The 16,117-nt window shown below is 40.0% G+C and overlaps 1 protein-coding gene across 2 annotated transcripts; it reads right to left on the bottom strand.

The window, feature by feature from the left end:
* Window positions 1–1,428: 1,428 nt before the first annotated feature.
* Window positions 1,429–8,932, bottom strand: LOC145647482 (uncharacterized). Of its 2 annotated transcripts, none has more exons than XM_081695469.1 (2): window positions 2,119–8,932; window positions 1,429–1,988 (listed from the first exon to the last, which is right to left on the bottom strand). In XM_081695469.1, exon 1 carries the CDS (start codon window positions 3,727–3,729, stop codon window positions 2,695–2,697), a length of 1,035 nt encoding a protein of 344 aa, XP_081551595.1. In that variant the 5' UTR covers window positions 3,730–8,932; the 3' UTR covers window positions 1,429–1,988; window positions 2,119–2,694. The 2 variants fall into 2 exon arrangements, with proteins under 2 accessions (XP_081551595.1, XP_081551596.1); XM_081695470.1 differs by having other exon boundaries at window positions 1,429–2,039.
* Between the last annotated feature and the right edge of the window lie 7,185 nt (window positions 8,933–16,117).

Genomic DNA, 16,117 nt, shown 5'->3' on the forward strand with positions numbered 1-16,117 from the left:
TCCGGTGAGTCAGATTGGGGGGGTGTGCAAGTGGGCGTGGCTGTGTGGAGCTGATGGTTGTTCCTGGGGTTCATAATAGGCTTCCACATGTTGTCTCTATAACATTGAACTGAACCACTTAACTAACAATGACAACATTCTCACTGATGATGTGGGAATATCTGTGGGTTACTATGGGGGTCAAGGCCTGTTTGATATTCAAAAAGGATGGCAGAGGCCCTCATCCTGGGAATTTTGAACTGTTTCCATCAGGTGTTTTTCACAGACTGCATATTAACTGGGGGAACCAAAAGGGTCATGTGGGAGGGTCTGTTCTACTGACCTGCTCCTGGACTGAACATCACATACCACACACTCTTAAATGGACCTTCAGAGAGAAAGAAATCTACCCCACTGACCAGACTCAGGGTTACACAGGCAAAGTTCTGCATCTTAAAGATTCTCCAGGAGATCTCTCTCTACTCATATCACCCCTGACTGAGGGTGGGGGAGTGTCCACCATACCTGTGTAAACACTGCAGTCCACTTCCTCCCACTGACTGGACTCTGGCTATCAGGTGTTTCCCTCTGACTCATGTTGCTTTTATCACTCCAGGACAGCACTGCCATCCTGTGGGAGAAACTGACTTGGAGAACCGAGATGGATGATGCTTCTCCACAAACTCTACTACACTGTACAGTCTCAGCATGTCTAATAACTACTTCTTTGTGTTATATTCTGTGAAAATGACTTTTTGATTGGGGCAGATGTATAGAGAAAAACATTTTTTTTTTAATTTCCATCACTCATTCAGTATGTTTTTGATTAAATCTTTCCAAGAGATGACATGGGGGTTTAATCATGAAGTTTGCACCTTGAGATGTAGATATCAGTAAAAGGACTGAATAAGGACAGCCTTTAGTATAACATGTTCAGAGCTGTTGGCCAATTGCTGTGGCAAAACATATGGGAGGTGACAGATGCATGCTGGGAATTTTCACATTTGTAAACTCATTGCTTTGGCCACAGTGACAAAAGAAAAAAAATATATGAGTAATTAAGAAAACTGTCTTTAAACTGGAGTCACTGGACTGAATGTGACAGAAACCATGCTGTCATGGTGCCATGTGTGTGTGTATGTGTTTGTTTGTTTGTATGAATGTGCATGGGCGTGGGTGCATATGTTTTTTTATGTGTGTGTGTGTGTGTGTGTGTGTGTGTGTGTGTGTGTGTGTGTGTGTGTGTGTGTGTGTGTGTGCACCAGCCAATTCCCCCCCAGATAGACACATCACAGATAGTGATGTCCAACAGATAGTGGCATATCCAACTGCTGTCAGTGAACTGCACTCTACACACATTCTGCTGTCAAACTGCACCACACACATCTTCATGATGTGTGTGGTTATCAGTGGGTGTAAACAGAAACCACAACTCTCTGTCCTGCTTTGGCTCTTTATTTATGAAACAACAATAGATACACAGTGGAAGTGATGCGTACAGCCAACAGTTTGGCATTTGACTTTAAAAGGCATGATTAAGAACAGAAAAAAATATGCTGCTATTTAAAATTCAAATATCAAAAAATCCTTCAATAGAAATACACACATAAAATGCAGAAAAAAATATTCTTTGGGAAAAATATGATAATGTAATAATAAAACGCAATACATTTTTTACAGACGCAATACATTTTTTACAGACAAGCAAAAATGATGCTTGTTGGAGTCAGAATTTAGTTCTAGATTGTCCTGCCCCTACAAGTCCTACTTTATGCTAGTATCTAATTAGCAATTAGCAAGTAATTAGCACCGGTTCCTCTCTACCGGACCGAACCACAACGCAGATTTCATTTCCACTTAACGCTGATCAGATGTGTGCGGCAGGTCTGTTAAACAGGTGTGTAGGTCTGTAGCTGGTCTGTTGATTTCTCTTGGTTTTCTTCTCTACTGCAGACTAGCTGTTCCATCTCCACCATCAGTGTTATAGTGAACTCTGCTCATTTCTGACACTGAAGCAGGTCACATGAACAAGAACAACTCAGTTCATTCAGGATCTGACTCTGCACATGGTAAAATGGATGTTAATGGACACAATGAGAAAACAATCTGATTATAACAGCTTGCTAATGAGATTTTTACCTTTATTTCTTTTGGTGTAATAAACCACAGCCACGATAATGTGGAGGAAGATCACAGTGACCAAAGCAAAGGGGATGTAGGGCAGAGTCTGAGGAGAGACTGTAACAACACAACAAACACTGACCCCAGTCTTACACAGCAGCAGAATACATTTATTTAGCACAGCTGTGAACTGTTTACTCTTCCAAACACTCCCTCTTAAACTAAATGTTAAACTAAATGTCGTTTACTACTATTATTATTAATAGTAGTAGTATTCGTAGTAGTAGTATATAGTGGGGAATCATTTTTATGGAGTTGATGGGAGAATGTTATTAAACAAATGCATCTTAAATTCAGTGGTAGTTGATGAACAGAATGAATGTGGGGCCTCTGCAAGAATAGAAAATATGATGAGTTGAAAGTACTGAAGGTTCTGTGCTTTCATACGTTTTACATGTTTACATTTATATTTTGTACTACAAAACTGATGTATGTACAGTTTGTAAAAGCAAAAGTCTTCGGTTCGCCATGTTACTGGTGGTTAATAGGATGGCTAAGTGTGAGGTTACAGGTTCTGTAGGTGCAGTGTGTGCTTCAGTCATTTTCTGTGAGTGAATGAAACAGGGACTGCTGGGTCAAGTCCTCATGGAGTGGATTAGTCTTCACCTGAGCAGAGTGTGTGTGTGTGTGTGTGTGTGTGTGTGTGTGTGTGTGTCTGTCTGTCTGTCTGTCTGTCTGTCTCTCTGTCTCTCTCTCTCTCTCTCTCTCTCTCTCTCTCTCTCTCTCTCTCTGAGAGAGACTGACACGACTTTTCATTGTTACCCTACCAGTCCCAGTGTCTGCCTTTGTCTGTTCCCATTCATATCTTTGTAACTGTCCCAATCCCAGCTGTGGTTCGGTTCCTGTTATCCCGTATCCCGTGCTCCTACTCTCAGCCGGGCTCCCGTCCATCCCACTGCCCAAGCTAGAACCCAGTCCTCTCCTGTCCAGCCTGCTGTCAGGTCTCTGGTTGTGGTACAAAGTCCTGTTTCCACCCCTCACCCGATGGACTTTCCCCTTTTTTTCCTCCTTTCCCACCTGTCCTTGTCCAGGTTCTCCAGACCCTGCTGTGTGACGCCGGGCTCGGGCTCCCTTGTCAACTGTTATGCACGTCAGGAGCCCCGTGTTAAGGAGGGTGTGGGTGCTACTGTAACACCCCTCACCACCATCACACAGGAGCCCCGTGTTAAGGAGGGTGTGGGTGCTACCGTAACACCCCTCACCACCATCACACAGGAGCCCCGTGTTAAGGGGGGTGTGGGTGCTACCGTAACACCTCTCACCACCATCACACAGGAGCCCCGTGTTAAGGGGGGGTGTGGGTGCTACCGTAACACCCCTCACCACCATCACACAGGAGCCCCGTGTTACGGGGGGTTTGGGTGCTACCGTAACACCCCTCACCACCATCACACAGGAGCCCCGTGTTAAAGGGGGTGTGGGTGCTACTGTAACACCCCTCACCACCATCACACAGGAGCCCCGTGTTAAGGAGGGTGTGGGTGCTACTGTAACATCTCTCACCACCATCCTCCTCCCCATGTGCTCCTTTGTTTGTTTTTGTTCCTCCACATGCTTTGTGTGGTTCATGCCCTCACACAGGGGTCCTGTGTGTCCCCTTTCACTTACCCCCGTCACCTGGGTCTAGTCTCACCCTCATTATTTACCCTATAAAGCCCAATCCAGTACAACCACTAATGTCAGTTATTTTGCCTGAATCGCTTGTATTACCTTCTGTATGCAACATTAGCACAGTAAGTTCATGTGTGCTTTCATTTTCATTTAAAAACAAAAAAACAAAACACATCAAACCAGGCTAACTCACGCTTGCATCCTGCCCCACACTCGTTAAACCAATGCGTGTTACCGCCATTGGTAGTTGATGGACTGAATGTCTTATAACCATTTGGAGACGTCTGAAACTGCAGGGCTCGCTCTCTCTCTCTCTCTCTTTCTCTGTCTCTCTCTCTCTCTCTCTCTCAGTGCATTTCAGTTCAGTAAGCTTTACTGGCATGACCTTATACAATTATAGTTTTGTAGTATTGCCAAAGCAGCGTTATAACATGAACATTACACATTACAACCTTTGCAATTATGGAAATTAAGAATTCTGTTATGATAAAGAACTTGAAGAGAAACTGTAATTGGTCTGAAATAATAATAATTGGAAGAAGTAAAACGGAAGAGTGAAAAGAAAGAGAAATAAATAAATAATAAGGATGGAAAATAATAAATAGTTAATAATAATAAATGGTTAGGTAACTTTTATAAACTGGGTAATATAGTCTGTTTGTGTGTGTGTGTGTGTGTGTGTGTGTGTGTGTGTGTGTGTGTGTGTGTGTGTGTTTGGGTGGGTTAATCACTGTCCCTCATCTTATGGCAGGCAGATATGCATCACCCAGCTAAAGCGCTGCTTTCCTTCTTTTCACCCAGTAGGATGGGCAGTTTGTCAGTGTTAGACAGACACTTAAAGTTGGGGTGGATCATCTCAAATTTTGTAAAGTAAATTTGCCGTATTTGGATGAATTTTTCACATTCAGTGAGGAAGTGCAGCTCTGTCTCTACAGTGTCATATTTACATTGCTGACAGAGTCTCTGTTCTCTGGGCAGCCATGACATTTATATCGGCTGGTCTGGACGGCCAGGCTGTGTTCTCTGAGTCTGCAATTTGTCAACGTGGTTCTGTGTTTAATGTCAGTCATTGTGTACAGGTCGTCTGCTACAGTGTACTGACATTTTAGGGCCAGTTAACGTTGCATTTTGCTTTGTGCTTGTGTTTGTGTTCCAGTGGGTGATGTAGTTTAGTTTGTGAAGTGTAATAATTTGGTTTGGTCTGATTGTTTGTACTTCAGACTGGTCCTGATGTGTTAGTGTTAGTGTGTGTTAATGAACTCAGTGTCAGCACCAGCTGTGAGAGGAGACTCTTCTCTCTGCTCTTCTTTTTTTTTCTTTCTCTCTCTCCCTCTCTCCTTCTCTCTCTCTCTGCTTCCCTCCTTCTCTCTCTCTTTATGCAATAGTTTATGCTCCATCACATTTGATAAATATGAATGGTTGAGAAAAATCTTGTATTTGTAGAGTCAGTGGTTCTAGCCCATCTGGTCTATTACACAGTTAGTGTTAACCATCCTCCAACTCCAGTCATGATCAGTGTCTGACCACTGAAACACTGCTGGCTGGATATCTTTCACTGGCAGAACAAAATGTGGAGCAAAATGAGAAGATTATGGGCTGTCTTGGTATTGTGTAATTTTGGGGAACGTAATCCTTCAGAAAACAGCTAACACTACTTGTGACATTGTTTTAATAATTAGTATAATAATAGCAGCTTCTTTTTTTTTTCAGAAAGAAGCAAATAAAGCTCTTGCCTCTTCAAGTGAATGAGGTTTTTCACCCGGCAGATTTTTCTCGTGTTCGGTGTGAAAGATTATTTATATTGCAGATTTAGTGTCTAACGCTGCCTTTAAATTGAACCTAAATAAGATGCCTTAGCAGGCAGCATATGTCATAGGGAGTGATCACACATTTATTCAACAGTCTTGGATCTGGAAGCATATTGGTATTTCCATAGACATTCCAGAAAATTCTAATTTAAAGCCTCAAACCAACCAGCTACAAAATTAAGCTAAAAAAAGAACTAATTTACAAGACTTTGTACATAAATGCTTCATGAACTACAAATTCCATAATGCCCTCATACAGGTAACTGAGATATGTGTACACTGAGAGAGACTGAGCTACAACGTCATTTGTCATGGCATACTATGTCATTTCAACCAAGAAAATCATAACATATTTATATGTGTACGCCAAACTCTCAACTAAGAAGTCTTGTTCTTGTTTGCCCCAACTGTTGTGGTCATCTGTGGTCTCTTGCAGAGATATTGTTATTCTTCAATTGTTATTCAGGACAGTAAATCACTCTACCAGCTGTGGGTTCCTCTTGGATGTGCTATGACAGGGATGCTGCTCGTATGTGGTCACTCTTTGATTAGTCAGTGTTGGACAAACTCTGCTGTTGATCAATCAAGATCAGACTAAAGAAATTCTGAACCATAAGGAGTGAATGCTGGAGCAGAGCTGAGAGTGGAGCTGGAGCAGAGTTGGTGGACTGAAGACGTACATTTGGAGAAATCTCTCCCTTGGGCTTGTGCTCTCTCTCCCTCTCTCTCTCTCTCTCTCTCTGTCATGCTCTCTCTCAGTCACATTCTATTTCTGTCTCTCCTTCTCTCTCTCTTTTTTCTGCCTGGATGCCCCAGCAGACATGCTCTACTGTTCCTGGCCTGGCCACCCACTTCACCTTCTTTAATGTCCATGTTGTCTTTCTCTCAATCCATCTGGCACTTAGGTAACATTTAGGAAGTATTTTCTGTGCCACATTTCTGTAACTTATTTACAGAGTTTCATTATAATATCTATATTATTCTAATTGGTTTCATTATATCTATTTTATTCTAATTGGTTTCATTATAATATCTATTCTATTCTATTTTGTATCTAGTTCTCTTCTGTTATGCTAATTAACTCTTTGCTACATTGAACTCATGAAGCTCGGCTCTCCGTGTTGTATTTGTAATGAGACTGATGGAGTCCAGACACTCGCAGATGATGTTAATCACTTGATAATTTATTAAGAGAGGGGAAATCCAAAGGTGTACTCAAAATTCTCTGCACTGGTGGATTGAGGCTGAGTGAAGAGCAAGCTATATTTTTCTATATATTTAGAGTGCTGACACCAGTTTCCTGTAAAGTATCCAATCTCTGCACTGTAAGTTTAGTAGATCAAATCCTATGTTAGGCTAACAGAACCGCTGACAAAGCAGGATGTATTAAGACTGAGGAATTTTAGAAAGGTCGTGATGCATATTCTCATAACACATGCTAGACAATGCAGTAGAGCATTCTCTTCTTAATATAAATTATAATTACTGGCATAATTTGGAATCAGATACATTTTGTAGTTTTATGTGCATTAAACCTTTGCCTGCATTGCTGATGTTGGCTGTTTGTAAGTGGGATGGGTAAATAATTACAGTAACAGAAGCTCCAAATATGTCACTTGTAATGTCAAACTGACATCAACACTGACAACTTGTCATAGCAAAGCCTTGCCTCTTATTTTAGATGTTTCAAATCAAAAATCTAAAATAAGAACACATTAGTGATTTTGATCCAGCTGGTCCACCTACATTAATGATCTGCACACTGTGCAGTTTTCAGAACGATAATGTAACGCAGAGGCAGACAGGACTTGATGCACATGTGTAAATGAAAGTTCCTAATTTGCAAAACAGGTGGACACAATGGCAAAATTAACCAAATGATGCAAACTAAACACTGACTAAATGGAACACCAAAAAGGGAGAAAAACGATACAGGAACTGTGCAGAAACAATAAAATTGTGATGTAACATTTAATACTAAGGCATCAAAGCTCGTATCACACAGTGTACCGAAACTTGTATCATTTACTATTACCACTAAAGTTAATATTACCATTAATATTACCACTAAAGTTACTAACAACACGTGACTAACGATGGTCGAAGCTTCAGATGTCACTGAAGCACAGGATGAGGGTGAGACTGTTTCATAAGTTTGGCAGTGTCCTATAACTTGGAAGCTTTATCTTTTTATTAAAACAAATTGGAAATGTGCTAATTATAGAAGTCAAAAGTGCGAGTAAACGTTTCATAACGCCAACCTGTTGTTTTTACATAAAAGGGAAACAATGATTTTAAACAAATTATTTCAGAATTTAATTACTAAACATCATTACTGATCATCCATTTTTTTTATGACATATGAAGGCGGTGGAGTGTTGTATTGTTTATAATGCTGCGCAGTTTTGAATCTATGGCTGCTATAATTTCTGAAAAGCACCAGGTGTCGCTGTTTTGTCACCAGCTTTCAATGCTCCAATGCTTCGAATCCTTCAGCAGTACAATAAGGAAGAACCTCAAACGCTTCACAGGACTTCGTCTGCACATCATTACCAAGAAGAAAGTTAAACAGTAAACACTAGAATAACGAGCAGGCTAATAACGTTACCAAACAACAATAAACTCACAGGAGGACGAGAGCGCACATTCAGATACCCACAACCAAGATGATAAAACAAGGGATATTTATACAAAGATTAACGAATGCAAACTAGACAAAGATGAAAACAGTGACAGAAAAACCAAACGAGGGGTCGGAACAGAAAAACCAAAACAAAGAAGCATGTGTGTTAAAAACCTGAGACATTCTTACTTGAACTGCCCAAGATATTTGTTACAATTAAAGGAGTATTTGACCATCACTGAACTAAACGTTACTGGTAATGTGCACAGATGACAGCACAACAACAAATATTACAGCAGAAAGTCTACAAGTAACTCAGACAACCAAGACTTTGCTAGTGTGGATACCTAAGAAAACCTTAAAGCTGGATTTATCATTTGCAGTTAGATTTGGATCAAATACAGTGTTTTACCTTTAATGGTGAGTCTGATGGCTTTATAGTTCCACTGGTTAAAATAACACCAGTATTCTCCCTCATCCTCTTCAGTCAGGTGTGATATGAGTAGAGAGAGATTTCCTGGAGAGTGAGCAGTACCCAGCTGAACTCTGTTTCTGTACTGTTCACTCTCACTGGTGATCATGTCCCATGTTTGTTTTCTTGTGTTGTATTTCTGCCAGGTGAAACTCTCAGGTTTGGCGTGTGGGTCAGTACAGGAGCAGGGCAGCAGTACTGAGTCTCCTGTGTATGCAGTGATGACGTCTGTCCTCAGATTCCCTACCAACATGCAGCCTGCAGAAACACACAGGATAAAGGCCTTCACTATTAAACATGGCTGCACATGTACATGTAAAATGGCTGTTATTACATATGACATACTCCATTATTATTATATATGACATACTTAATTATTATATATGACATAATTAATTGCTCCAGGTCCAGTCACCTGATGGTACTGATGGTACCAGCCAAATGATGATGGTACTGGAAATCACTAAGAGATTTCCCAATAGATGTTGGTATGATGGATGCATGACCATCAAGTTATAAGATGTAAATGTCTGATTATATTGATTATAGATTGTCTTTGCCTCCCTCTCACTCACTCACTCACTCATTCCCTCCTTCCTTCTCTCCCTCTCCCTTCCCACTAAAGTTATTACCACTAACATTACCACTAAAGTTACTAATAACATGTGACTAATCTTCTTTGAAGCTTCAAACATCACAGATACACAGGATGAGGTTCAGACTGCTTCATAAATTTGGCACTGTCCTATAACTTGGAAGCTTTATCTTTTTACTAAAAAATTGGAAATGTGCAAATTATAGAACCCAAAAGGGAGGGTAAATGTTTCATTACATCAACCTGTTGTCTCCCAGTACAGTTTTGTATTATGTTTTCACATAAAAAGCGAAACAATGATTTTAAACTAATTATTGTAGAATATAATTACTAAACATCATTACTGATCATCTTTTTTTTTAATGAAATATGAAGGCGGTGCAGTGTTGTATTGTTTATAGTGCTGCGCAGTTTTGAATCGATGCCTGCTATAATTTCTGAAAACCACCAGGTGTCGCTGTTTTGTCACCAGCTTTCAATGCTCCAATGCTTCGAATCATTCAGCAGTACAATAAGGAAGAACCTCAAACGCTTCACAGGACTTCGTCTGCACATCATTACCAAGAAGAAAGTTAAACAGTAAACACTAGAATAACGAGCAGGCTAATAACATTACCAAACAACAATAAACTCACGGGAGGACGAGAGAGCGCACATTCAGATACCCACAACCAAGATGATAAAACAAGGGATATTTATACAAAGAGTAACGAATGCAAACTAGGCAAAGATGAAAACAGTGACAGAAAAACCAAACGAGGGGTCGGAACAGAAAAACCAAATCAAAGAAGCATGTGTGTTAAAAACCTGAGACATTCTTACTTGAACTGCCCAAGATATTTGTTACAATTAAAGGAGTATTTGACCATCACTGAACTAAACGTTACTGGCAATGTGCACAGATGACAGAACAACAACAAATATGACAGCAGAAAGTCTACAAGTAACTCAGACAACCAAGACTTTGCTAGTGTGGATACCTAAGAAAACCTTAAAGCTGGATTTATCATTTGCAGTTAGATTTGGATCAAATACAGTGTTTTACCTTTAATGGTGAGTCTGATGGCTTTATAGTTCCACTGGTTAAAATAACACCAGTATTCTCCCTCATCCTCTTCAGTCAGGTGTGATATGAGTAGAAAGAGATTTCCTGGAGAGTGAGCAGTACCCAGCTGAACTCTGTTTCTGTACTGTTCACTCTCACTGGGGATCACATCCCATGTTTGTCTTCTTGTGTTGCGTTTCCTCCAGGTGAAACGCTCAGGTTTGGCGTGTGGGTCAGTACAGGAGCAGGGCAGCAGTACTGAGTCTCCTGTGTATGCAGTGATGACGTCTGTCCTCAGATTCCCTACCAACATGCAGCCTGCAGAAACACACAGGATAAAGGCCTTCACTATTAAACATGGCTGCACATGTACATGTAAAATGGCTGTTATTACATATGACATGCTCCATTATTATTATATATGACATACTCCATTATTATTATATATGACATACTTAATTATTATATATGACATAATTAATTGCTCCAGGTCCAGTCACCTGATGGTACTGATGGTACCAGCCAAATGATGATGGTACTGGAAATCACTAAGAGATTTCCCAATAGATGTTGGTATGATGGATGCATGACCATCAAGTTATAAGATGTAAATGTCTGATTATATTGATTATAGATTGTCTTTGCCTCCCTCTCACTCACTCACTCACTCACTCACTCCCTCCTTCCTTCTCTCCCTCTCCCTTCCCACTAAAGTTATTACCACTAACATTACCACTAAAGTTACTAATAACATGTGACTAATCTTCTTTGAAGCTTCAAACATCACAGATACACAGGATGAGGTTCAGACTGCTTCATAAGTTTGGCACTGTCCTATAACTTGGAAGCTTTATCTTTTTACTAAAAAATTGGAAATGTGCAAATTATAGAACCCAAAAGGGAGGGTAAATGTTTCATTACATCAACCTGTTGTCTCCCAGTACAGTTTTGTATTATGTTTTCACATAAAAAGCGAAACAATGATTTTAAACTAATTATTGTAGAATATAATTACTAAACATCATTACTGATCATCTTTTTTTTTAATGAAATATGAAGGCGGTGCAGTGTTGTATTGTTTATAGTGCTGCGCAGTTTTGAATCGATGCCTGCTATAATTTCTGAAAACCACCAGGTGTCGCTGTTTTGTCACCAGCTTTCAATGCTCCAATGCTTCGAATCATTCAGCAGTACAATAAGGAAGAACCTCAAACGCTTCACAGGACTTCGTCTGCACATCATTACCAAGAAGAAAGTTAAACAGTAAACACTAGAATAACGAGCAGGCTAATAACATTACCAAACAACAATAAACTCACGGGAGGACGAGAGAGCGCACATTCAGATACCCACAACCAAGATGATAAAACAAGGGATATTTATACAAAGAGTAACGAATGCAAACTAGGCAAAGATGAAAACAGTGACAGAAAAACCAAACGAGGGGTCGGAACAGAAAAACCAAATCAAAGAAGCATGTGTGTTAAAAACCTGAGACATTCTTACTTGAACTGCCCAAGATATTTGTTACAATTAAAGGAGTATTTGACCATCACTGAACTAAACGTTACTGGCAATGTGCACAGATGACAGAACAACAACAAATATGACAGCAGAAAGTCTACAAGTAACTCAGACAACCAAGACTTTGCTAGTGTGGATACCTAAGAAAACCTTAAAGCTGGATTTATCATTTGCAGTTAGATTTGGATCAAATACAGTGTTTTACCTTTAATGGTGAGTCTGATGGCTTTATAGTTCCACTGGTTAAAATAACACCAGTATTCTCCCTCATCCTCTTCAGTCAGGTGTGATATGAGTAGAAAGAGATTTCCTGGAGAGTGAGCAGTACCCAGCTGAACTCTGTTTCTGTACTGTTCACTCTCACTGGGGATCACATCCCATGTTTGTCTTCTTGTGTTGCGTTTCCTCCAGGTGAAACGCTCAGGTTTGGCGTGTGGGTCAGTACAGGAGCAGGGCAGCAGTACTGAGTCTCCTGTGTATGCAGTGATGACGTCTGTCCTCAGATTCCCTACCAACATGCAGCCTGCAGAAACACACAGGATAAAGGCCTTCACTATTAAACATGGCTGCACATGTACATGTAAAATGGCTGTCATTACATATGACATACTCCATTATTATTATTATATATGACATACTCCATTATTATTATTATATATGACATACTTAATTATTATATATGACATACTTAATTGCTCCAGGTCCAGTCACCTGATGGTAGTGATGGTACCAGCCAAATGATGATGGTACTGGAAATCACTAAGAGATTTCCCAATAGATGTTAGTATGATGTATGCATGACCATCAAGTTATAAGATGTAAATGTCTGATTATATTGATTATAGATTGTCTTTGCCTCCCTCTCACTCACTCACTCACTCACTCATTCTCCCTCTCCACTCTCTCCCTCCTTCCTTCTCTCCCTCTCCCCTCCCACTAAATTACTACCACTAACATTACCACTAAAGTTACTAATAACATGTGACTAATCTTGTTTGAAGTTTCAAACATCACAGATACACAGGATGAGGTTGAGACTGCTTCATAAATTTGGCACTGTCCTATAACTTGGAAGCTTTATCTTTTTACTAAAAAATTGGAAATGTGCAAATTATAGAACCCAAAAGGGAGGGTAAATGTTTCATTACATCAACCTGTTGTCTCCCAGTACAGTTTTGTATTATGTTTTCACATAAAAAGGGAAACAATGATTTTAAACTAATTATTGTAGAATATAATTACTAAACATCATTACTGATCATCTTTTTTTTTAATGAAATATGAAGGCGGTGCAGTGTTGTATTGTTTATAGTGCTGCGCAGTTTTGAATCGATGCCTGCTATAATTTCTGAAAACCACCAGGTGTCGCTGTTTTGTCACCAGCTTTCAATGCTCCAAAGCTTCGAATCATTCAGCAGTACAATAAGGAAGAACCTCAAACGCTTCACAGGACTTCGTCTGCACATCATTTCCAAAAAGAAAGTAAAAACACATCTGTAGATAAAAACACAGTTGCATTCCACAACACACTACACACAGCTACAGCAGTAACGCTGCTACACATCTTATACACTCTACAAAACTACAGTGTACTGAACACTGAAAACCACCCCAGACTACAGTCTGTCTAGTGAAACCACCACACAACTATGACCTGGAACTCTACAACTCTCTCAGTAGAACTCCACTGAAATTCTCCACACACTAATATCCACAGTAGAGGGGAAGTGTGTTCAAGTGCAAAATAAATTATTCCTCCACTTCTTTCTCTTTCACATCCAGACTAAATCTAACAATGAAACAGTGTATTTCTAGTGTGATCACTTCCTCCTGAGCTGCCAGTGTTCAGTCCCCATCCTCAGTAAAGTGATCCTGCAGTAAGAAGTAGTGCTACACAGTGATCCCCCTCAGCACTGTTTGGACACATCATTTCACTCCTGCACTTAAAGTGATCAGAGGGCCAAACTGAATGTGTAGCTTAGCAAATATTAGACAGATCAGACAGGAAAAGCTCTAGACTACATGCTGATCAAAATAAACATTGATCATTTAATCAGGTAAACACGAGCATTGTCTGATAACATTCATATTATTCATAGAGTACAGGTGGAGGCAGCAGTCTATGATCATGTTGTAGTTTTCATACTATTAAGAAAAAACTACTTAAGAGAAGCTGTGAAATCCACCCACTGACACAGAACCAATAAAGGAGTCACCAAAGTAAAGACCACTTTGGATGTAGACAGTACAATGTCATCACAACCCAACAGTTATCACAGGAAGTAGAAACATTTTCTCACCTCTTCTCTGTTACTTTGTTCTTTTTGTTGTTAAAGCTGTCAAAAGCTGTTTAACTGTTTGCTAAATGCTGAATATCTGTAAAGTAACTAATTGAGGCTGTAGGCTAGTGTGCACTGCGCTGTAACAACAACAACAAAATAAAATAAAACTGTACAGAGACAACCCCCCTAAAAAGCAAAAATAGTAATAAATAAATGTATAAATAAAAGAACTGAGAACAGCAATAGAGAGAGTGGGCTTCCTTGCCTAGTACCTCTATGCACATTTTGTGATGGTATTATATTAGTACTGACTGTGGCCTTAGGTGTGGTTTTAAAGATTTTACACAATGTGAGGAGAAAAACTTCAGGTTTTCTTTACTGAAGGCCTTCTCTGCATAGCAGTTTCTAATATGTGGAGTGAGGTGTAACGTATTTGTCACGGTTGGCCGGGCAGCCAGAGGGAGGGACACGCCCACTCCTGCTAGGGATCACACTAAACACCTGCCTCATTCCCAGTCTCCTGCCTACTAATCACCTTCATCTGTTCCTTGTTCATTCTCTCTATTTAAACTCACAGGTCAAGAGAGAGTGCAGCACATTAGTGGCCCGTCGGACTGCTCACTCCCAACGTGTACATCGCTACAAGGACTACTGGAACAGAGTAGTGTTTGTTGTTAGTAGTGGTATCGTCACATATTGACAATGGAAAATAAAGAGCACTTTGGCGCAACCTTGCCTAGCGCTTCCTCTGAACTGCCACCGTCACAGTATTAGGTTAAGTAGTCTACCCTGTTAATGGCTGAGTGTCTCCTTTGATGAAACCAGTTTGATCAGGGTGCATTAGTGATGGAATAATATGTTCTAATCTAATGGCTAATGCTTTGCTATTTTTTTTTTTTCCTTTTTTATTTCAATGTTTCCAAGAGATGACATTGAGTTTTACTTAGAGATGGGGTTTGTACTTAGAGATGTAGATTTCATTAAAAGGACCAAATAAGGACGGACTTTAGTAAAATGTGTTCAGAGTTGTAGACCAATACCACAGACCAAACATCTTTCATCTCCAAGGCAGCCTGACTGCTGTCAAGGTGCTGAAACTGCACCCTTCAGCCAAGTTCAGAACCTGTGCTGTACACAGCTGCCCTGCATATGGCTGCCCAGTGGGACCCAGACAGGAGCCCCTGGTGCTTCCTCAGCTGTAGCTGTAGCCACTCACCTTCCCACCTCACCAAATACACCAAAAGGTCTTTAGAGGTCACATATCCTACATTTATCCTTTATTTTAGAGTTTTCTTAGGTGTCTTCTTACAATGTTTTTGTGGCGTTATCTTTCAAAAAGAGTCATAATTCAATTTTACACAACTATTTTCCATCCTCTCTTTATCCCTTGGAATTAAACAGGCAGTTTCTGTTGCTGTGCCTTTGAGATGTAAGATAAATGAGCTCTGTTCTGATTGGCTGCCCTGTATTGTGCTTCATTTAAAAAGCACTAAGAGCTGAAATATGCCTGAGAACTGCAATGTAGGTGTTAGGGGTTAAACTGCTGTAGGCCAAAGAGGCAGAGATAAGTAAATGAGCTGGTTCTCATGACATCAGAGAAACAGCGATTTCAAAACAGGCTATTTTTACAGATTATATTCCATATATGGACTGTAAGAAATGGAAGAGTAAACAATGTGTTTTAAAATGTAACAATATTTACATATTACTTAAAAATTATTTATTTCAATAAAGTGAGTGACATTCAGTTTTTCATGGTAGGGGCCCAGATATGACTTTGTCAAAACCAATAAGCAGAGTCAGTCTGCACTGTTTGTATTTGGTATCTTTTGTGGTGCTGTGGTTGTTAAGCTGCAGTTCCATCTCTGAATCAGTGTCTCACCTACTTCACCTTCTCTCTTGTTGCTACACTTGTATTCCACATTATATTTGAGTTACTGTTTCTTTTCAAGAACACAGAAGGTAAACACATGTGCTACAGTTTACAAACTTGATGC

This window comes from Electrophorus electricus, chromosome 2 (genome assembly GCF_041902795.1).
Source record: "Electrophorus electricus isolate QZ-2024a chromosome 2, ASM4190279v1, whole genome shotgun sequence".
NCBI classification, from domain to species: domain Eukaryota; kingdom Metazoa; phylum Chordata; class Actinopteri; order Gymnotiformes; family Gymnotidae; genus Electrophorus; species Electrophorus electricus.

Coding starts and splice junctions, on each gene's coding strand:
- LOC145647482 (XM_081695469.1), bottom strand. CDS start 3,729: ATGAACCACACAAAGCATGTGGAGGAACAAAAACAAACAAAGGAGCAC.